Source organism: Ctenopharyngodon idella, chromosome 13 (assembly GCF_019924925.1).
Source record: "Ctenopharyngodon idella isolate HZGC_01 chromosome 13, HZGC01, whole genome shotgun sequence".
Lineage (NCBI taxonomy): Eukaryota > Metazoa > Chordata > Actinopteri > Cypriniformes > Xenocyprididae > Ctenopharyngodon > Ctenopharyngodon idella.
The window spans coordinates 23,237,597-23,253,927 of record NC_067232.1 but is presented as its reverse complement, the minus strand read 5'-3'; the positions used below and the strand labels follow the sequence as shown (position 1 = coordinate 23,253,927).

General features: G+C 39.2%; 3 protein-coding genes across 3 annotated transcripts; all 3 read right to left on the bottom strand.

Annotated features, from left to right (window-relative positions):
* Nucleotides 1-980: 980 nt before the first annotated feature.
* On the bottom strand, nucleotides 981-8,280 carry LOC127524653 (serine protease HTRA2, mitochondrial-like). Its single transcript, XM_051916389.1, has 8 exons — nucleotides 7,617-8,280; nucleotides 7,093-7,297; nucleotides 5,590-5,784; nucleotides 5,453-5,485; nucleotides 5,119-5,227; nucleotides 4,962-5,031; nucleotides 1,767-1,862; nucleotides 981-1,664 (listed from the first exon to the last, which is right to left on the bottom strand). The coding sequence occupies exons 1-8, from the start codon at nucleotides 8,060-8,062 to the stop codon at nucleotides 1,499-1,501; spliced, it is 1,320 nt and encodes a 439-aa protein (XP_051772349.1). The 5' UTR covers nucleotides 8,063-8,280; the 3' UTR covers nucleotides 981-1,498.
* A 1,147-nt stretch (nucleotides 8,281-9,427) lies between these two features.
* mrps26 (mitochondrial ribosomal protein S26) lies at nucleotides 9,428-11,799 on the bottom strand. Its single transcript, XM_051916401.1, has 4 exons — nucleotides 11,425-11,799; nucleotides 11,099-11,245; nucleotides 9,751-9,874; nucleotides 9,428-9,652 (listed from the first exon to the last, which is right to left on the bottom strand). The coding sequence occupies exons 1-4, from the start codon at nucleotides 11,643-11,645 to the stop codon at nucleotides 9,521-9,523; spliced, it is 624 nt and encodes a 207-aa protein (XP_051772361.1). The 5' UTR covers nucleotides 11,646-11,799; the 3' UTR covers nucleotides 9,428-9,520.
* Nucleotides 11,800-12,531: 732 nt separating this feature from the next.
* On the bottom strand, nucleotides 12,532-16,310 carry si:dkey-33c12.3 (uncharacterized protein LOC335380 homolog). The gene is made up of 3 exons (XM_051916393.1): nucleotides 15,174-16,310; nucleotides 14,004-14,128; nucleotides 12,532-13,846 (listed from the first exon to the last, which is right to left on the bottom strand). The coding sequence occupies exons 1-3, from the start codon at nucleotides 16,152-16,154 to the stop codon at nucleotides 13,786-13,788; spliced, it is 1,167 nt and encodes a 388-aa protein (XP_051772353.1). The 5' UTR covers nucleotides 16,155-16,310; the 3' UTR covers nucleotides 12,532-13,785.
* Nucleotides 16,311-16,331: the final 21 nt, after the last annotated feature.

Sequence of the window (16,331 nt, the reverse complement as noted above, 5' to 3'; positions counted from 1 at the left end):
AAACAGCGTGTTTTTGCTCACACCCAAATAGGGGCAAATTTGACAAACTATAATAAATAATCTGTGGGGTATTTTGAGCTGAAACTTCACAGACACGTTCTGGGGCCAGAAACGTATATTACATCTTGTAAAAGGGGCATTATAGATCCCCTTTAACTATCGGTAAGCAGAAAATCAAGGCCATCACATAGTGTGTTGGGCGCCATTAAAAATATCTAGACCTGTCTGCAATGAGACCTGTAATGTGAAATGCATTTTGACTGGAACTGACATCGGCGACGACAGTTGTGTAGTAGACTGAAAAACAACAGCAACTGAGCTTTTTTACACACTGTGATGACACGTTTCCAGTTTTCAACATCCCAAATCTAGTAAAGTTTTACTATAGTTTTACTATAGTTTTACTAAGTTTTATATACATATACATTTATAATGCTATACTTTGTTACATTAAGCAGTAAATTACCTTGGCAGTGAATTAACACTGCTGCGAGGGTGTTTCTAATTCAACAGTTAAGGGAATGATGGCAAATTTTACACTTTATTCTCTCTTCTGACCGCTGTAATCGATCTCTCGATATTTTTCCCTCTTCAGGAAAGTCTTGTAAACGCTATAATGAATTTACCCCCCTTTTCCTATTGTTATTATATCAAATGGGGATACCAAAAATTATATTTGCTGTCATCTCCTCTTCATCATTTTAGAAGTTTACCCAAATATGACAATTTCGGCTTCAGAGAAGACCGGAAATGTGAAAAGGGTCAACAACTTTGTGTGTGGGCGGATTAACATGTTGATATTAATCTTCTGGATCAAGGTCTGTTTGGTTACTTTCGCATGAGCTCTGCACGTTCAGAATGGAAATTCAGTAACCACAAACCAGGACGTCAGAACAGATTCTGAAACATCAAAATGAGTCAGTGGAAGTTGATTACTTTCTGAGGGTACTGTGAATATATAATGGAGATGAGCCAAATGCTTTGATATTCCAATGTTTTACTGCAAAATGACAGCTGTTTTTAAAATGTATTAAAATACAAACGTTGTAACATGAGATTCAGTACAAAACATCTGCAATGTCGTAATAACAGAACCCACTTTTATTATGGTGGTCAAATGTTCACTGATCTTTTGACAATCGTGTTTCCCAAACACGAATAATTAGTGGATTTCCTTGAAAAAAACAATACTGATACAGTGTAGTTTGCGAGGACCTTGATATTAATCCAGTGCAATTCTCAGAATCATCCACACTAATTCATATACTTCCAAAAACGTGCACAAACTGCACAATTAAAAGATTTCAACTACACAAATGTCCAGCTTGGCTAAACAAACTAGACTGTTCAGACCTTTACATCATTAAAAATCTTCAACAATTATTTTTCCTCACATTGATTCTCAAATTATCTCTCGCTTCTCATTTCTCACCAGCTATCCTCAGCAAAGCCATTTCTTACTCTCTCTTTTTTTTTAATGCATAAGCTTCACATGATGTCACTCCGTGGACTCTGGGGTCATGTGCAGCATGAGGAGGTCGGCACCCCGGCGGATCACCATGTTTAAGCTGTCGCTTGTCCTCACAGCATTATAGATCTCTTCTGACGTGTTCACCTTTGCCCCGTTTATCTCAACAATAACATCCCCTGGTTTCATTCCGGCTCTGTGAAACAGAAAGCAAGAAACGGCATCAACAATAGGAGGCCTCTATCAACAGACCACAGCACTGAGAAAAGCGCAGTGAGGTCAGACCATTGCTGCTTACCTACTGGCTGGAGATCCTATAATAACACGGTGGATAAGAACTCCATGAGAAACATCAGGAAAGGACATGTCACGCATCTTCAGCTCTTCGATTATACTGAGGAGAGGAAAAGACACCGTTTAAAGTTTAAAAAAGTCACTTGACTCAGTGACCATCTCACACACACTTAAGGACCCGATATACTTTAAGCGAAATCGAAGAAAGAACTACTGTGATGTCGACCAAAATCAGACCAAAACAAAGTTTGTTTAGAGTTCGAAACAGCGTGCCAAAGCGAACTTGGTTGGTATTAACCGTAGACTGTAAAAAAAGATGGACGACACACTTTCACTCTCTTCCATTGTAGTAACTGAAGACGCCAGTGTGCCAATATGGCACTGACATCTTGAGTCTCGAGTCTGCACGTAGTGAACTTGGAGCCCAAGTCTGCGCAGTAGTAATCATGAAGTGGAGCCGCGATATCAATGTCCCGCCAAAACTCAGAACAACTCATTATGTCGGTGTGAAATAAACAGTTACGGTAATAATCACCTCCAATCACCTCCCGAAAATCCAGAAAAAAGACTGTTGGCACCTCAGTGACTTCTTCAATCAGTGAAGCTGTCAATCTCAGCTGTCAATCATGAAATCACACTCCCATTTTTATAGTATCAAATTTTATAGCGTTTTTATAGCATTCAGGATTCGTGTGGCACGCTTGGTATAAACACCTTCAAACTACCATTGGTCCATGGCGATTACATAATAATAGGTAGCCTCCAACATGTACCTAGCCACATGTTGGAAACAGCACAACTGTTTCCAACATGATCAAATCATCATATTAGAATCATTTCTGAAGGATCATGTGACACTGAAGACTGGAGTAATGATGCTGAAAATTCAGCTTTGATCACATGAATAAATTACAGTTCACATAGAAAACAGTTATTTTAAATTGTAATAATATTTCGCAATATTTTTCTGTATTTTTGATCAAATGTCCATGTTATGGAGGAATGCACAGTGCATGTAGGGGGTGTGGCCTCAGTAGCCCTGCAGTAAGTATTGTGCTGTGTGAATGTGATTGAGGAATGTGCAGGGTAAAAATTGAAAAACTGAAATTGCATAAAATCTGGTTGTTTTAACCAAGATTATGTTGCAATATTTTTTTTCAACTACATTTAAGTTCCCTGTTATAGGCTAACCTGCATTTCCCTGTTAATTCCCATTTATTCCCGTTAATTCCCATATATTCCTGTTAATTCTAGGGCTGTAACGATTCCTTGATTAAATTCGAATACTCGATTTAAAAAAATCCTCGATTTAAATTTGCCCGTGTCAAGTAACCGGTAAAATACCGGAAGTGGCGCTTTCCACGGACGAGAAACGCATTATTAGACCGTTTTCTAAGGCTAAACGATATTAAACCCGTTTAATAATCATAATAAAGCATAATGCTATTGTGACTTTACAAAGGCTGTGAATTAAATAAATGTATGTCCTGCAGGTTTAATATGCGCTGTAATTGTTTACATACGTGTAGGTTATCCACGTGCGTCTCATGCGGCTCCATTCACAGTAAATGCAGCTTCATGTGAACTGTTATTTACATGAGTGGCGCGTTTCAAACTCCATCTCTGCATATGCTGTGAGTTTGGATTGCTTTTAATGTTCATCTGGAAACGCAATGTGCGACATTTAATCAGATTTGTAAGTTAAGTCATCTATAAACCTTAGCAAACGCAGGAGAATACATTATACAGTATGTTTCTACTATGCTATTGCTAACTGCTCGTCGCGATTTCAAAGTTTAAGCCCTCGTTTAAGTCCACATGTTCTTGTTCAAGAAATAACAGTGGTTGTAGCATTTCTGTCGTAAAGAAATGGCCAAATGTTAAAGATTAATTGGACAGTTGAAATAAATGTTGTAAGCCAATATTAAACAAGGATTAGATCGCGTTTAGAGTGTAAAAACAATCGTCAGGCTATTGCGCCCTCTGCAGGCATTTGTTATAATACATAAAGAACATTAGTTGTACAATTCAATTATGTATTTTGACAGTTTTGTTCAATAAAACCATACGATTACTTGTTTTTCATACTTTACTTGAATCAATTTTTATTGTGTTATTGCCATTATATATTTATTTTCAAGCCATATGTGTAAGTGAATGTGTTTTGTTGTGCAAGCACCTTTATAATGATCGCGTTAGTAGTTGAGCTATTGTGCGCGCACCATGTTTGTTTATGCCGCAGTCAGGAGAATAGATCTGTCGGATTTACACTTGAATTCTTCCACTTCTTTCGAAATACACGGATGGATGTAAGTGTCCGGTGAATTGGGAGAAGAACAGGGTAAACTTTCTAGTATCGTGATTACTCGAGGAATCGTTAGAATAATCGAAGGATTACTCGATTACCAAAATAATCGTTAGCTACAGCCCTAGTTAATTCCCTTGGAAAGTTTCCAGTCTTGAAAATTCCCGGAATTTTGCAACCCTACTCATCACCATGTATCTGATATTGTCTAATATTACCCATCACATTAATCTGACTTTGCTAGCTTTTAATCTAAATCGCAATCGCTAGCAAACATGTTAGCATTTCGCTAGCCTGTTAACTTTTCTCTTTTCTCTCGCACGCTCCCTTTTCTACGAGTCCATCAAACAACTGTGGTAAGCCGGAATCAGTCAACAAACATGGTGAGTCATGTCATCTTCTCCTGTTATTGTCACTTGCACTGCCCTCCACAATGTTTTGATCTGCCTGCATTGACACCATTGTATGCGAACTGAACTGAGCTGGATGATGACATCACTGTTTTCTCCAGAGCTGCTGTATAGATAAATTAACTAAATTAATAACTAATGATTTTTACAACGGAATGAATCAATACTGAACTTGCTTAAGCTGGACAATGACACCACTTACTTTTAGAGCTGCTGTGCAGCCAAAATTATCTTCCCTCTACCACTGTAAAGCTGCTTTGACACAATTTGCATTGTAAAAAGCGCTATATAAATAAAGGTGACTTGACTTAACTTGTTATTGAGAGGAAAGTGCAGCACATATTTACATATTCATCTAAACGCTGCTCTCAGCAGTATTGGATGTTCGTTAACCCGTTTTTACCCCTAAGCAAAGAATGAAAAACAACTTCACTGTGAGTATATCGGGGCCTTTAGGGTCTGGTATCAAAAAACAGTTTGGCACCTGGGGGTCAAAGTCAACATCATCACTCCAATGTAACGCCGTTTTGATCCCGATTCTCCAAACCAGGACTCTGGAAACAACAGATACACATCAAAAACAGTCATTGAGCTCAAAACAAATGATAACAAGAATCTGTGAGGTCAAAGGTCATTCTTACTCTGCTTGTCTGCAGCACGCTCAAGGAAGAGACGGACTCTGTCTGAAGGAATAGCGAAGGAAATCCCTGCAGTCACTTTCATAGTATTAATTCCAATGACATCCCCATCCTGAAGGTTACAAACATAAAACATCAGTTCATTACATGAGGCTAACACGTGACCAATCATCAGGTTCTCAGATAGATTGATCAGATTCTTCTTGTTGTTTATATTTGTTCTTCTATTATTAGCCAATGAACTGAAATTTGATGTGCGAAATGAAACACCTCAACTTCCTTGTTCCTAAAAACCAAAAGCCACAAGCAGTATGTTATGTAAATGTCAGTGACTCACCAGGTTTATAAGGGGACCTCCTGAATTTCCAAACTGTAAAATAGAAATTAACCACTTAGTGATGTAATATATTTAATTATTAATGTATTACAGAAATATAGTGTTTAGATCTTCAATGTCATTTCCTTTGCGCTTACGTCTATGGTAGCATCAGTCTGGATGTAGTCCATGTTGGAGTTGGACAGGCCCAGTTCTCTACTGCCTCTCTGGACAGAGCTGATGATTCCAGATGTGATTGTGTTTTTAAGAGAAAAGGGGCTCCCCATGGCAACCACGAACTCACCCTGACGCACATCAGACGACTGACCAAGACGCAGCGTTGGGAGGGGATGCTGGGATGAGACAGAGAACACAATGAGACTATGTGATATATATATCGAGAGTTATTACTCTTTGGATCTTGCTTTAAATCAGACACAGAGATAAGGTAGTGTGGTAAGATTACATTTGTTTGATTGAATTATAACATTTATTTGAATGAATTATCAAGAGATGAGAGATGCGTGAGTGAATTACCTGCGTCTGTGCAGCGTCTCTCTACTAACAATGAAGCTGTGAGTTTAATTACTTAAAAAACAGCAATGTTACCCCCTCGTTGCTGAGTAATATAATGTAGCAATTCAGTAGCAAAGCTGTTTTATGTATAAAAGTCACAGGCCAGTGTTGCGCATTGTATTAATATAGAAAGGTAATTAAACTGACTGGAACTACTAGTGCATTACACATTTGAATGTACACCTTCCAGCCAATCAGAATCGAGTATTCAGACAGAGCATGGCACTATATATACACACTGCCATTCAAAAGTTTGGGACCAGTAAGATTTTTAATGTTTTGAAAAAAAGTCTCTTCTGCTCACCAAGGCTGCATTTATTTGATTAAAATATTTTAAAAAATACACTTACTTGTATACAATATTGTGAAATATTATTACAATTTAAAATAACCATTGTCTATTTGAATATCTTTTAAAATGTTATTTATTCCTGTGATGCAAAGCTGGATTTTCAGTGTCACATGATCCTTTAGAAATCATTCTAAAATACTGATTTGCTGCTCAAGAAACATTTCTGATTATTATCAATGTTGAAAACAGTAAATTTTTTTCAGGATACTTTGATGAATATAAAGTTCAAAAGAACAGCATTTATCTGAAATAGAAAGCTTTTGTAACATTATACACTACTGTTCAAAAGTTTACAAAAGATTTTATTTCAAGTAAATTCTGTTCTTTTGAACTTTATATTTATCAAAGAATTGTACACAACTGTTTCAACATTAATAATAATAATAATAATAATAATAAATGTTTCTTGAGCAGAAAATCAGCATATTAGAATGATTTCTGAAGGATCATGTGACACTGAAGACTGGAGTAATGATGCTGAAAATTCAGCTTTGATCACAGGAATACATTACATTTTAAAATATATTCAAATAGAATTTCATTTTTACTTCATAAATTTATTTTAAATTGTAATATTATTTCACAATATTACTGCTTTTTAAGTGTATTTTTAATCAAATAAATGCAGTCTTGGTGAGCGTAAGAGACTTCTTTTAAACACACACACACACACCATTGTTTATTTTCATATATTTCGAGATGTAATTTATTCCTTTGATGAACTGAATGCTACCTTAGCATTGATTTTGATGGTGGCGATGTCTGCAGCCTGGTCTACATCCTGGACAGTGGCATTATAAGTCTCTCCATTGGTCAGTTTGACACGGACTCCACGCTTGTTGGCAACCACGTGGGCATTGGTCACTATTAGGCCATCACTACTTATGATGAAGCCGGAGCCATTCGAGATGGGCACCTCACGGCCAGAAAAAGGGTGTCTAAAAACAGTATATAATATAAGACACAATTAGTTCACACATGTTAACTGATTCAAAAGTTCACTGTTGAGAAAAACAGCTCAAACCAGCCTAAACTGGTTTGCTCAACTTCAAGTCAAGTCGGTCTGGTCGGGCTGTCTGGTCTGTTGGCTAGTTTAAGAAAGGCTTGGGTAATTTTTTTTAGCAGCTTGACCAGAGTAAGAGACCATATTAACCAGACTGCGAGAACCTTTTAAACCAGCTAAGACACTTTTAGGCTAGTTTAAGATGTTTTCAGCGGAGCTAGTACACAGTTTCATTGTATTTTTGACAGACTCACCGCCCAACGATCTCGATGTAGACTACAGCAGGAGTAGACTTCTCAACCACATCCGCGATGAAATTGTACTTGTACCGAGGACTGTCAGGTTTAAATGGAGAGGCACACTGGACAGTAGGTAGTATGCTGTCAATCAGCAAATTCCTGACCGCGACTGTCCTCTGTAGGGCATCTTTATTGTTCTCGTCTCTTAATGAATATAATAAGGCTGCTGCTCCTCCGAGTCCCAGTCCAAAAGCGACTGCCAGGGGAGCGGTGCGACTGCTGCCTCCTGAACCCCGGTGTGAAACTACAGTTTGTACTTCTACATGTTCCTGCTTACCTGAAGAGGTGTTAGAAAAGTGTCCTAAAGGCCTTGCTGTCATAACATTTGGTTGCCGACGACTGTCCCGGAGACATCTCGTGATTGTCCTTATGAGACATCGATTGACATACGATGTTGCCATGTTGCATCAGATGTATCGTAGTAGGAAATCTCAATCCAGATGGAAGCAGGACTTTGACATCGCTGTGTCTAACACATTATATTAGCAAAAGTTTCTTTGAAAATAATTTAATGAAAAATATCTTTATTCTATTTTATAATATTCTTCACATATGCTTGTAGAGGTGAGCCTGTCAAATCCTCTGCTCTGACTGTAGAGTCTGTGACTTTACCGGAAGTGGTAGTTGCCCAACGCATCTGCGCATGTCTGGACATGTCTGATGAGAGAGGGGCTGAATACTAGCATACTACTCTTACTACTTCTGCTATAGAAAGATAGAGTAGTATGCTAGAATGTGGTTGAGAATACAGCATCGGAAACTACTCAATTAGAAAATCGATTATCTTTGATTAATTTGGTGATGCACCAAATTTTTCCCAATTCATCATCTCCCAATTAGGGTAAGATGGGGCAAGAATGTGATCTTTAAAATACTATTAATGTGGCTATTATTTAAAAATTTTATATCTAGGGCACAGTAGTGATGGGAGAAACGAAGCTTTTCAAAACCACGAATCAAGCTTCGCAAAATGATTCACTGTTTCGAAGCGCTCGAAAATCCACAGACCAGTGTAATGCAGTGAAAACTGTCCCAAATACAACTTTTCCTTTCATTTACCAATGTCATTAAATGTGTACAAATTAGGTAAAAAATCATATATAGAAACTGGTTCATGAACCATTCAAATTTTGAATCATTTCGTGTAACGAAACCTCGTTTACTGAAATTTGGCAGTTTGATATGCGTTTCGAATCACTGGTTCGAAACAAATGATTCGCAAATGTTTCGAATCTTTCAAAAGCGCCCATCACTACGGCACAGGGATGATCACTTATGAATGGAACTCATCCATAGTCTCTTGCTAAACGTTAGTGTTCATGGCTATATTTTTTGGCACTTCGCTTTACAAACTGAGGGATGAGACAATTATCCTCTGTGGTAAGTTCCTTTTTTTTTCTACATTTAAATGAATTATGATTAATTTATTACACACCACACCCCTTACTGGAACTTTATTCAGAGTAGCCCCTCACTTTATGTGGGCATTTTTAGATACCAACTACGACGACATTGGTTGGAGCATTTACTGTATGGACTGTTTTAACTAATGAACACCATCTTAACAAATCAGTTCCAAGAGACTTTAGTATATTTGAGACATTTTGAAAATGAGTTCCTCACACAGTACACACACACACACACACACACACACACACACACAGAGAGAGAGAGAGAGAGAGAGAGAGAAAGATATAACTTACTACATCCACTGACTCTCTCATAGAGGGTCAGAAGACAAAGAACTCATGTGAATCAATTTTGAGAAACTTTTTTTTATCCAAACAAACAGCTTAAACCATGACACTGACAGTATATATTTTATTTACATAGGTATTTTTGCTCTTCAAATCGTGTTATCACTTAAACGCAGTCCGTTTGACAACACGTCCTTCTTTATCGATTGCAAAATTGTAGTTTTTCGGGTTGTCAAGAGCCTCTTCAATCCGCTGATCTAGATTATCCAGTGTGATGAAGTCTTTTGCCTCTTCCTGAAACAGATGAATGCAAAGAGTTAAATCATAAAACCAAAACCCCCTCCCACCTTGTTCTGTTGCATCCTATCATTGCAAAATACTGAAAGATTCACCTGTAGTTGAAGAATTTGTCTTTCTTTCTCTTTAATGTAATTCTCCAGCTCTTGCTGGCGTAAGAGGACTGCTTCTCTCCTTTTCAGTTCTGCTTCCTCAGCCTCTTTCTGCACACGCTGCTCTCTGGAAGACCAGATGATACACATATGTTTCAATCAGCAACAAAATGCAGTCTATTCAACTGGTCCTGCAGTACTACAAACGAATCAGAGCAACAAAACTGCAGTGTGCGCTTATAATATACAGAACGATATCGTCCGCTGGTGTGGATGCTAATATAGTTATCATTCTTGGTGTGAACAGGCCTTAAAGGGATAGTTCACCTATAAATTACTTAACATGGTATTGTTCTAATTCTAATTTATGGACCACAAAGGAGAATTTAAAAAAAAAAGTCAGGCTCATAATGTACTGTTTAACGAAATTCACTCTGTCTTGCCCAGAAAAAGCACACAAGTTGTGAGAAATCAAGATTAACAAAAACAAGACATGAAATACAACGCCTAGAAATCCCCAAAAAGTATCCGTGTACATGACAGAATACAGTCAGAATGACAGCTGACAGATGTGCACAACATGATAACTTTTTGTTACAATGAACACAACGGATATATTCACCTCAGAAGAAGGTACATGGGTTGTATTCCATGTCACATTTTTGATAATCTCATTAATCTTGAACTGCGACGCTAATAGTTTCATGAACGCGCATTTAATGCAGAGAAGGCCAATGGCCAAGGTCAAGAATTTCGTTAAATAATACATTAAATTTCTTTGTTTTTTACCAAACCCCATTGTATACCCCCAGAACACTTGGAATATACGGCATGTGTCACATGGGATCATTCTGTGATACTTTTATGTCTTTTTTAAAAAGCTTGATGCTGGTTGCTATTTACTGCCATTATATGGACGAGCTCGAGTTGGACTTTTTTTTAATTCTCCTTTTGTGGTCCATAAAAGAAAGAAGGGCATACAGCATTAGAACAACACCAGGGTGAGTAAATTCATTTTAATTCAGGGTGAACTATCCATTTAAGCGTATCCCAACCAGAACTCATCCTGTTTTCCCCCCAGTTTAGAAGTATAAAACACAGTATTTTTTATATTATTGTAGGGGTACAGATAGGGTTAGGTTTATGGATAGGTTTGTAGCTATAATTACCATACAAAAGGTCTTTATTTGATTGTATGATTTATTTTATGCTCCATTAATAGCAATTATAACATAAAGCAATATAAGTTAGCCTTACAAACATTTCTTACATAAAACATGTACACAGCGTAACTTGAAGAGACCTTTTTCACAAAATGCCTCTCATGTACATATCTGTCTAAATGACTCACCGTATTTTACGTAATCTGAGGTTTTCAGCATCATTCCAGGCCATTAGTGACCGATGCTCTTCAGCCTCCCTTTTAGCTCTCTCCTCTGCGGCAGAACCAACCTCATCTTCATATTTCTTCCTCAACACCTGCTCCTTGAACTCAAGTCTACATGCATAAAATGTTTAAGTATAACTGTCAATCTCAAATGGCAAAAGATACCACTGTAATAATAAAGAGACAATTAAATGGGGTAGAGTGACCTTGGCAATCACAGATCTACATTCACTGGTCATCACTGGACATCATATTCAGTGAGGAAATGATTTAATGTCATGCAGTCTTACCGCAGGGCTCTTAGGATCAAATTGTACTCAGTGAAACGCTCCTTTAGTACAACCATTTCCACTGGATCCACGGGAGGGGGAGTCTTGATCCGGCCCAATTTTGACTTCGCTTTGGGGTCTGTGCGAGATTTCCTTCCCCTGACAGTTTCGACCAAAACAGTAGAGCGAGGAACGAGAAGACGGACTACAGGATCATGACACCTCGATAAAGCCCGCAACATGTTGAAGATTATCTATAGTTATGATTAACGGTAAACGTCTATACAGTTAAAACCTGAATATAGCACAAGTAATAGATTCCAGCATGGCTAAATAACATTGAGCATCTTCACTTAGGCCGCCATGTTCTTGAACTTTAACCGCGGAAGATGTTTCTTTACTCGATGTACAATCACTGGCTGAGCCGAACGCAAAGCGCTCTCTACTGCCTCGCGCTGGAAATAAACAGAACGCATTCAATAACTACAGGGATGAAGATCGTGAGGTAATTAACGATTCTGGTTCATCTTAATGATTTATGTTCCTTAACTGCTCCATTAAATGTTCTAGCCTGCTTCTGAGGAAGACATATCTGGGGTAAAAAACTATCTAAAAGCGTTTGGAGGCGGTATAAATTAAACTGTTGGATAAAAATACTAGACAAACAAGCGTTTTGTAACAAGTTTCATGACAAAAACGCATTATCTTTACGCAGTGTCTTATAAACAGCCACTAACTGCGAGACTGATTTATATGGAAGGCCACATAAGGGGAAAAATATGATAGGCTATAAAAATGATATACTAAGTCCTAATTATGAGCAGTGTTGGGGGTAACGCTTTACAAGTAACGCGAGTTACGTAATCGGATTACTTTTCAAGTAACGCGTTACTTTTTCAAATAATGTTTGTTTTCCAATTTATTGACTGACTGCTCTTCTGTCCCTATGTTGAGAGAAATCGGGAGTTAAGTGCAGAGGTGTTGTTTGTTTGCGCTGTGTAATCATGATGGTTATTATAGACTAGTAAATGTGAGCATATTTACGTCCTATTCCTAGATTTTAATGAGCAAGCTTCGGACTGGCTCTCATTGCATGTCTTGCACAGGCTCACACTCAAACACACAACAGAAGAGGTACTGTTGCTTTATTCAGCATGTATTCAGGTACAAACATACAGCACCATTCACTTCAGAGACTGTCATGATAAACAGACTCGGTTTCTTGTTCATTTCCAAATTACTGATAATTGACTTACATTATAACTTAGATGACACAACAAAAGCAGATGAGAGCATAGCTGTATTTTAACCACGAGTCTAAAAATTCCAGTTCTAGAGCTTTTATTATTTCTACTCTTGATTTTTCAGTCATGCTTTTATCATGTCAATCACTGTAATTTGCTAAAGCAAAATAATCAAATAAACTCATATGAGAAGCATAACACAGAGAGATTGCAAACTAAATGTTAGGCTACTACAATGTTTACTAAAAATCACACATTCTAACATAACTAAAACATAACTCTTGCAATAACTACATATATTTTAAAGAGCCAGGGATGGTGGACAGTGTCCTGTTGGCTGATTCTTGGTCTAATGTCAAATTAACAAATTGCCTTTAGTCTATTCCTTGCATCCAAAGCAAGCTGAGATTGAACAACGATTCACCTCAACAAACAATTGGTTAAAAGTTTGCATATTGGAGATCATTGGCTAATCAGATGATCAATGGGTGCTGGGAATCAAACATAAAGACATTACAATGGATTTATTTGCAGAACAGTATAGTGTTCTTCAAGTGGAACCTTCTATGGTCCTCCATGAGAACCTGCCAACATGACACTGAGCTCTGGCTGAGTGAGTGCTGCCCCTAGCGATGTCTCCAAGGTGGTCATTTTTCCATTTCGAGTGTAAAGAAGAAGGGGGATCTCCTTATGTGTACCTCTTGTGTGACACAAGGGCTCGTCTGACTTTAAAGCAATGATATGCTGAGGCTTTGTTTCATGGTTGGATGATGGAATTTGGGTAACTAAAGAACTAGGATCGGAGGTAAATAAAATGGTTATGGATGTGAATTTGGCAAAGAGGGTCTTAAATGGTGGGTCCAGAGCTGCGTTTCTCAAAAGCATTGTGAGCTAAGTTTATCGTAAAGACCATTGGTGGCAATGGTTCTACGATCTACTTAGGTTTATGATGCTTTTGGGAAACGCAGCCTGGGTTAGTCAAGTTTTTTGGGGGGGAAAAGTACGTTTATTTGCCTATCAATGTCTGAATCTGGGGGTGATGTTGTAGATTAGTATTTTAGGATCTTAAGGTGGGTCTCTCCCTCAATGGTATTCAAAATATGAATATGATGAATGTGAGTTGTTGGGATTTTGTGTTTTAGGCAAGGGCTGGGAAGGTGGAATATGTAAATCGAAATTCTTCTCCCTCCAGGAGTTTCCTGTTAAGACAAAAATGAAGGTCAATTCAAAACAAACCACATCACATCAATACCCATTTGTGATCCACCATCCAAGTTAGTTCTCAAATATTTGTGATTCTTTTAACTGTGAATCTGATTAAAGAAACTGCAAGTGTCATATTGTCAAGGATATTACCTGTAAGCTGCAATCTCAACATCCAAAGCCATCTTCACGTTAAGCAGATCTTGATACTCCCGCAAATAGCGTGACATTTCCTCTTTCGCATCAGCAATGTCCCTCTCTAGGTCACTTATCCTCCCCTAGAAGTTATTCAGAGAAAATTTCAAAGCATAAATTCATGCATTAATGATTAACTGGCAGAAATATTCCTATACTGTATTTGTGCCAGAGTAGTAACTTCATAGACCTTACAGATTTTGCTCAGCAATACCTTTCCCTCTCAGCCTCATTTGTTCTACTCAGTTTGTCAGTCATGACTCAGCACTGATGGAATGAGTCAGCATCAGTAACATTTCTGCAACTTTGGTATCACTTGGACATTATAATGTCAGAAGCACAGCAGAAATAGTATTCCATCAATGTTGAGACTGTAGAACAGTAAAGGTCAGCACAATGACTTCGTCTCTGTGTCAAGTCTTTGTTTCATCATTTGTTGCCTCGTGAGGAAGCACAAAGACTTTAGACAAAGAAATTTTACTTTTATGGGATAACAGCTTATTACTGGGGCAGTACCCTTAAAGGGACAACTTTAAACCCTTTTATCCTTCAAAGTATCACAGTAGTAGCTTAAAGGGATAGTTCACCCAAAAATGAAAATTCTGTCATCATTTACTCCCCCTCAAGTTGTTCCAAACCTGTGTACATTTCTTTGTTCTGCTGAACACAAAGAAAGATATTTGGAAGAATGTTTGTAACCAAGCAAACATTGACTAATATTTTTTGTCCTACTATGGTAGTCAAAGGGGGGTGCGAGATCTGCTTGGTTACAAACATTCTTCCAAATATCTTCCTTTGTTTTCAGCAGAACAAAGAAATTTATACAAGTTTGGAACAACTTGAGGGGGAGTAAATGATGACAGAATTTTCATTTTTGGGTGAACTATCCCTTTCAGGGTACGTATTACAACTAATATGCATCTTTAGATATAGTTTAGATATAGTCTCTTTTAAAGATACAGCCTTAGTGACAAGCTATTGTGCCCCTAAAGGTACATTTTTAGCACATTTTGTCTGAGTATTATGCTCCTAAATACAAATACGATACAAGTGTCTCTATAGAGGCATTTAATTGGTTTTATTGCATATGTGGTGCAATTATGATCGATTACTGCCAGTGATTTATACCTGGTACTTGGTGACCTCAGTGTTCTGCGTCTCCTCTAGTTCCCCTAGTTGTGCATTCAGTGAATCGATGACGTTCCTCAGTGCTTCGACCTCAGCTGAACGGGACTGCAGCAGCCGCCGGTACTCAGAGGTCTCCTCACGTACCAAGCGCACAGCCTCCTCCTGCTTATCTGTCAGCTCCACTACGCTCGCCACCTTCCCCTGGAACCAAGCCTCGGCGGTTTGCATGTTGCGTCCAGCCAGGCTCTCATACTGCGTTCGGATCTCTCTCAGAGCGGCCGACAGGTCCGGTCTGCTTGTGTCCAGCTCCACGCTGAGGCTGGCAACCTGTAGCTGGACCCTCAGCCCCTCCTGCTCCTCCGCGAACACTTGCTTCAGGAAGGCCATCTCCTGTGCCAGGGAGTCAACGCTGGCCTCCGCATCACAGCTGCACAGAGCGATTTGGCCTGCCTCCTCTCGCAACCGCTGCAGGTCCGCCTCTGCCCGGCTACGCCGCCGTGCCTCTTCCTCCCAGCGCTCGTGCAGCTGTGCATGCGCCTTCCGCAATGTCTCCCTCTGCGCCTCCATGCGAGCTTTAGTCTGGGCCTCTTGGTGCAGCTGCTCCCTGAGGCCCCGTACTTCCTGCAGGTAGAGCTGCTGCAAGCGGGATGGCTGACTCTGCCTGCGCCGTAGGGCCTCCAGCTGCAGGAGCAGAGCCCGGTTTTGCTGCTCGAGGTGTCGCACCTTTTCAATGTAGGATGCAAAGCGGTTGTTTAGACCCACCAGCTGCTCTCGTTCTTGGGCCCGCAGCTCCAACAGCTCCGCGTTCACTACACTCGCCTGAATCAGGTCGCTCTGCTCCCAGCGCTGCAGAGGCTCCAAACGCATCGGCCTCCTGGAGGAAGACAAGGGCCCCCGGGAGAGCCGATAGGTGGTGGTACTGGAGTGGGAATCTTCCCTTCTCCGTGAGAGGGAGGAGGAGATGAATGGGTCAAAGCTCATGATGCAGGATTTTTTGTTGTTTTTTGTTTGGTTTTCAAATGATGTTGATGTTTTGTTGGTTGGAGAAGTTTTTCTTTTTAAGTCCCCCTTGTTCTGCACACCATTAGTGGAGATGAACCGGCACTGCACCAGTTCAGAAATGCTGCAGAGCGGTGTGCTTTATACAGGACACACATT

Coding starts and splice junctions, on each gene's coding strand:
- si:dkey-33c12.3 (XM_051916393.1), bottom strand. CDS start 16,154: ATGAGCTTTGACCCATTCATCTCCTCCTCCCTCTCACGGAGAAGGGAA. Junction 14,129..15,173: donor CTGAGGTCACCAAGTACCAG/GTATAAATCACT, acceptor AATAACTTCTAG/GGGAGGATAAGTGACCTAGA. Junction 13,847..14,003: donor GTTGAGATTGCAGCTTACAG/GTAATATCCTTG, acceptor TTGTCTTAACAG/GAAACTCCTGGAGGGAGAAG.
- LOC127524653 (XM_051916389.1), bottom strand. CDS start 8,062: ATGGCAACATCGTATGTCAATCGATGTCTCATAAGGACAATCACGAGA. Junction 7,298..7,616: donor TACATCGAGATCGTTGGGCG/GTGAGTCTGTCA, acceptor TACTGTTTTTAG/ACACCCTTTTTCTGGCCGTG. Junction 1,863..4,961: donor ATGTTGACTTTGACCCCCAG/GTGCCAAACTGT, acceptor TCCTCTCCTCAG/TATAATCGAAGAGCTGAAGA.
- mrps26 (XM_051916401.1), bottom strand. CDS start 11,645: ATGTTGCGGGCTTTATCGAGGTGTCATGATCCTGTAGTCCGTCTTCTC. Junction 11,246..11,424: donor TTGATCCTAAGAGCCCTGCG/GTAAGACTGCAT, acceptor TTATGCATGTAG/ACTTGAGTTCAAGGAGCAGG. Junction 9,875..11,098: donor CTCAGATTACGTAAAATACG/GTGAGTCATTTA, acceptor CTGGTCTTCCAG/AGAGCAGCGTGTGCAGAAAG.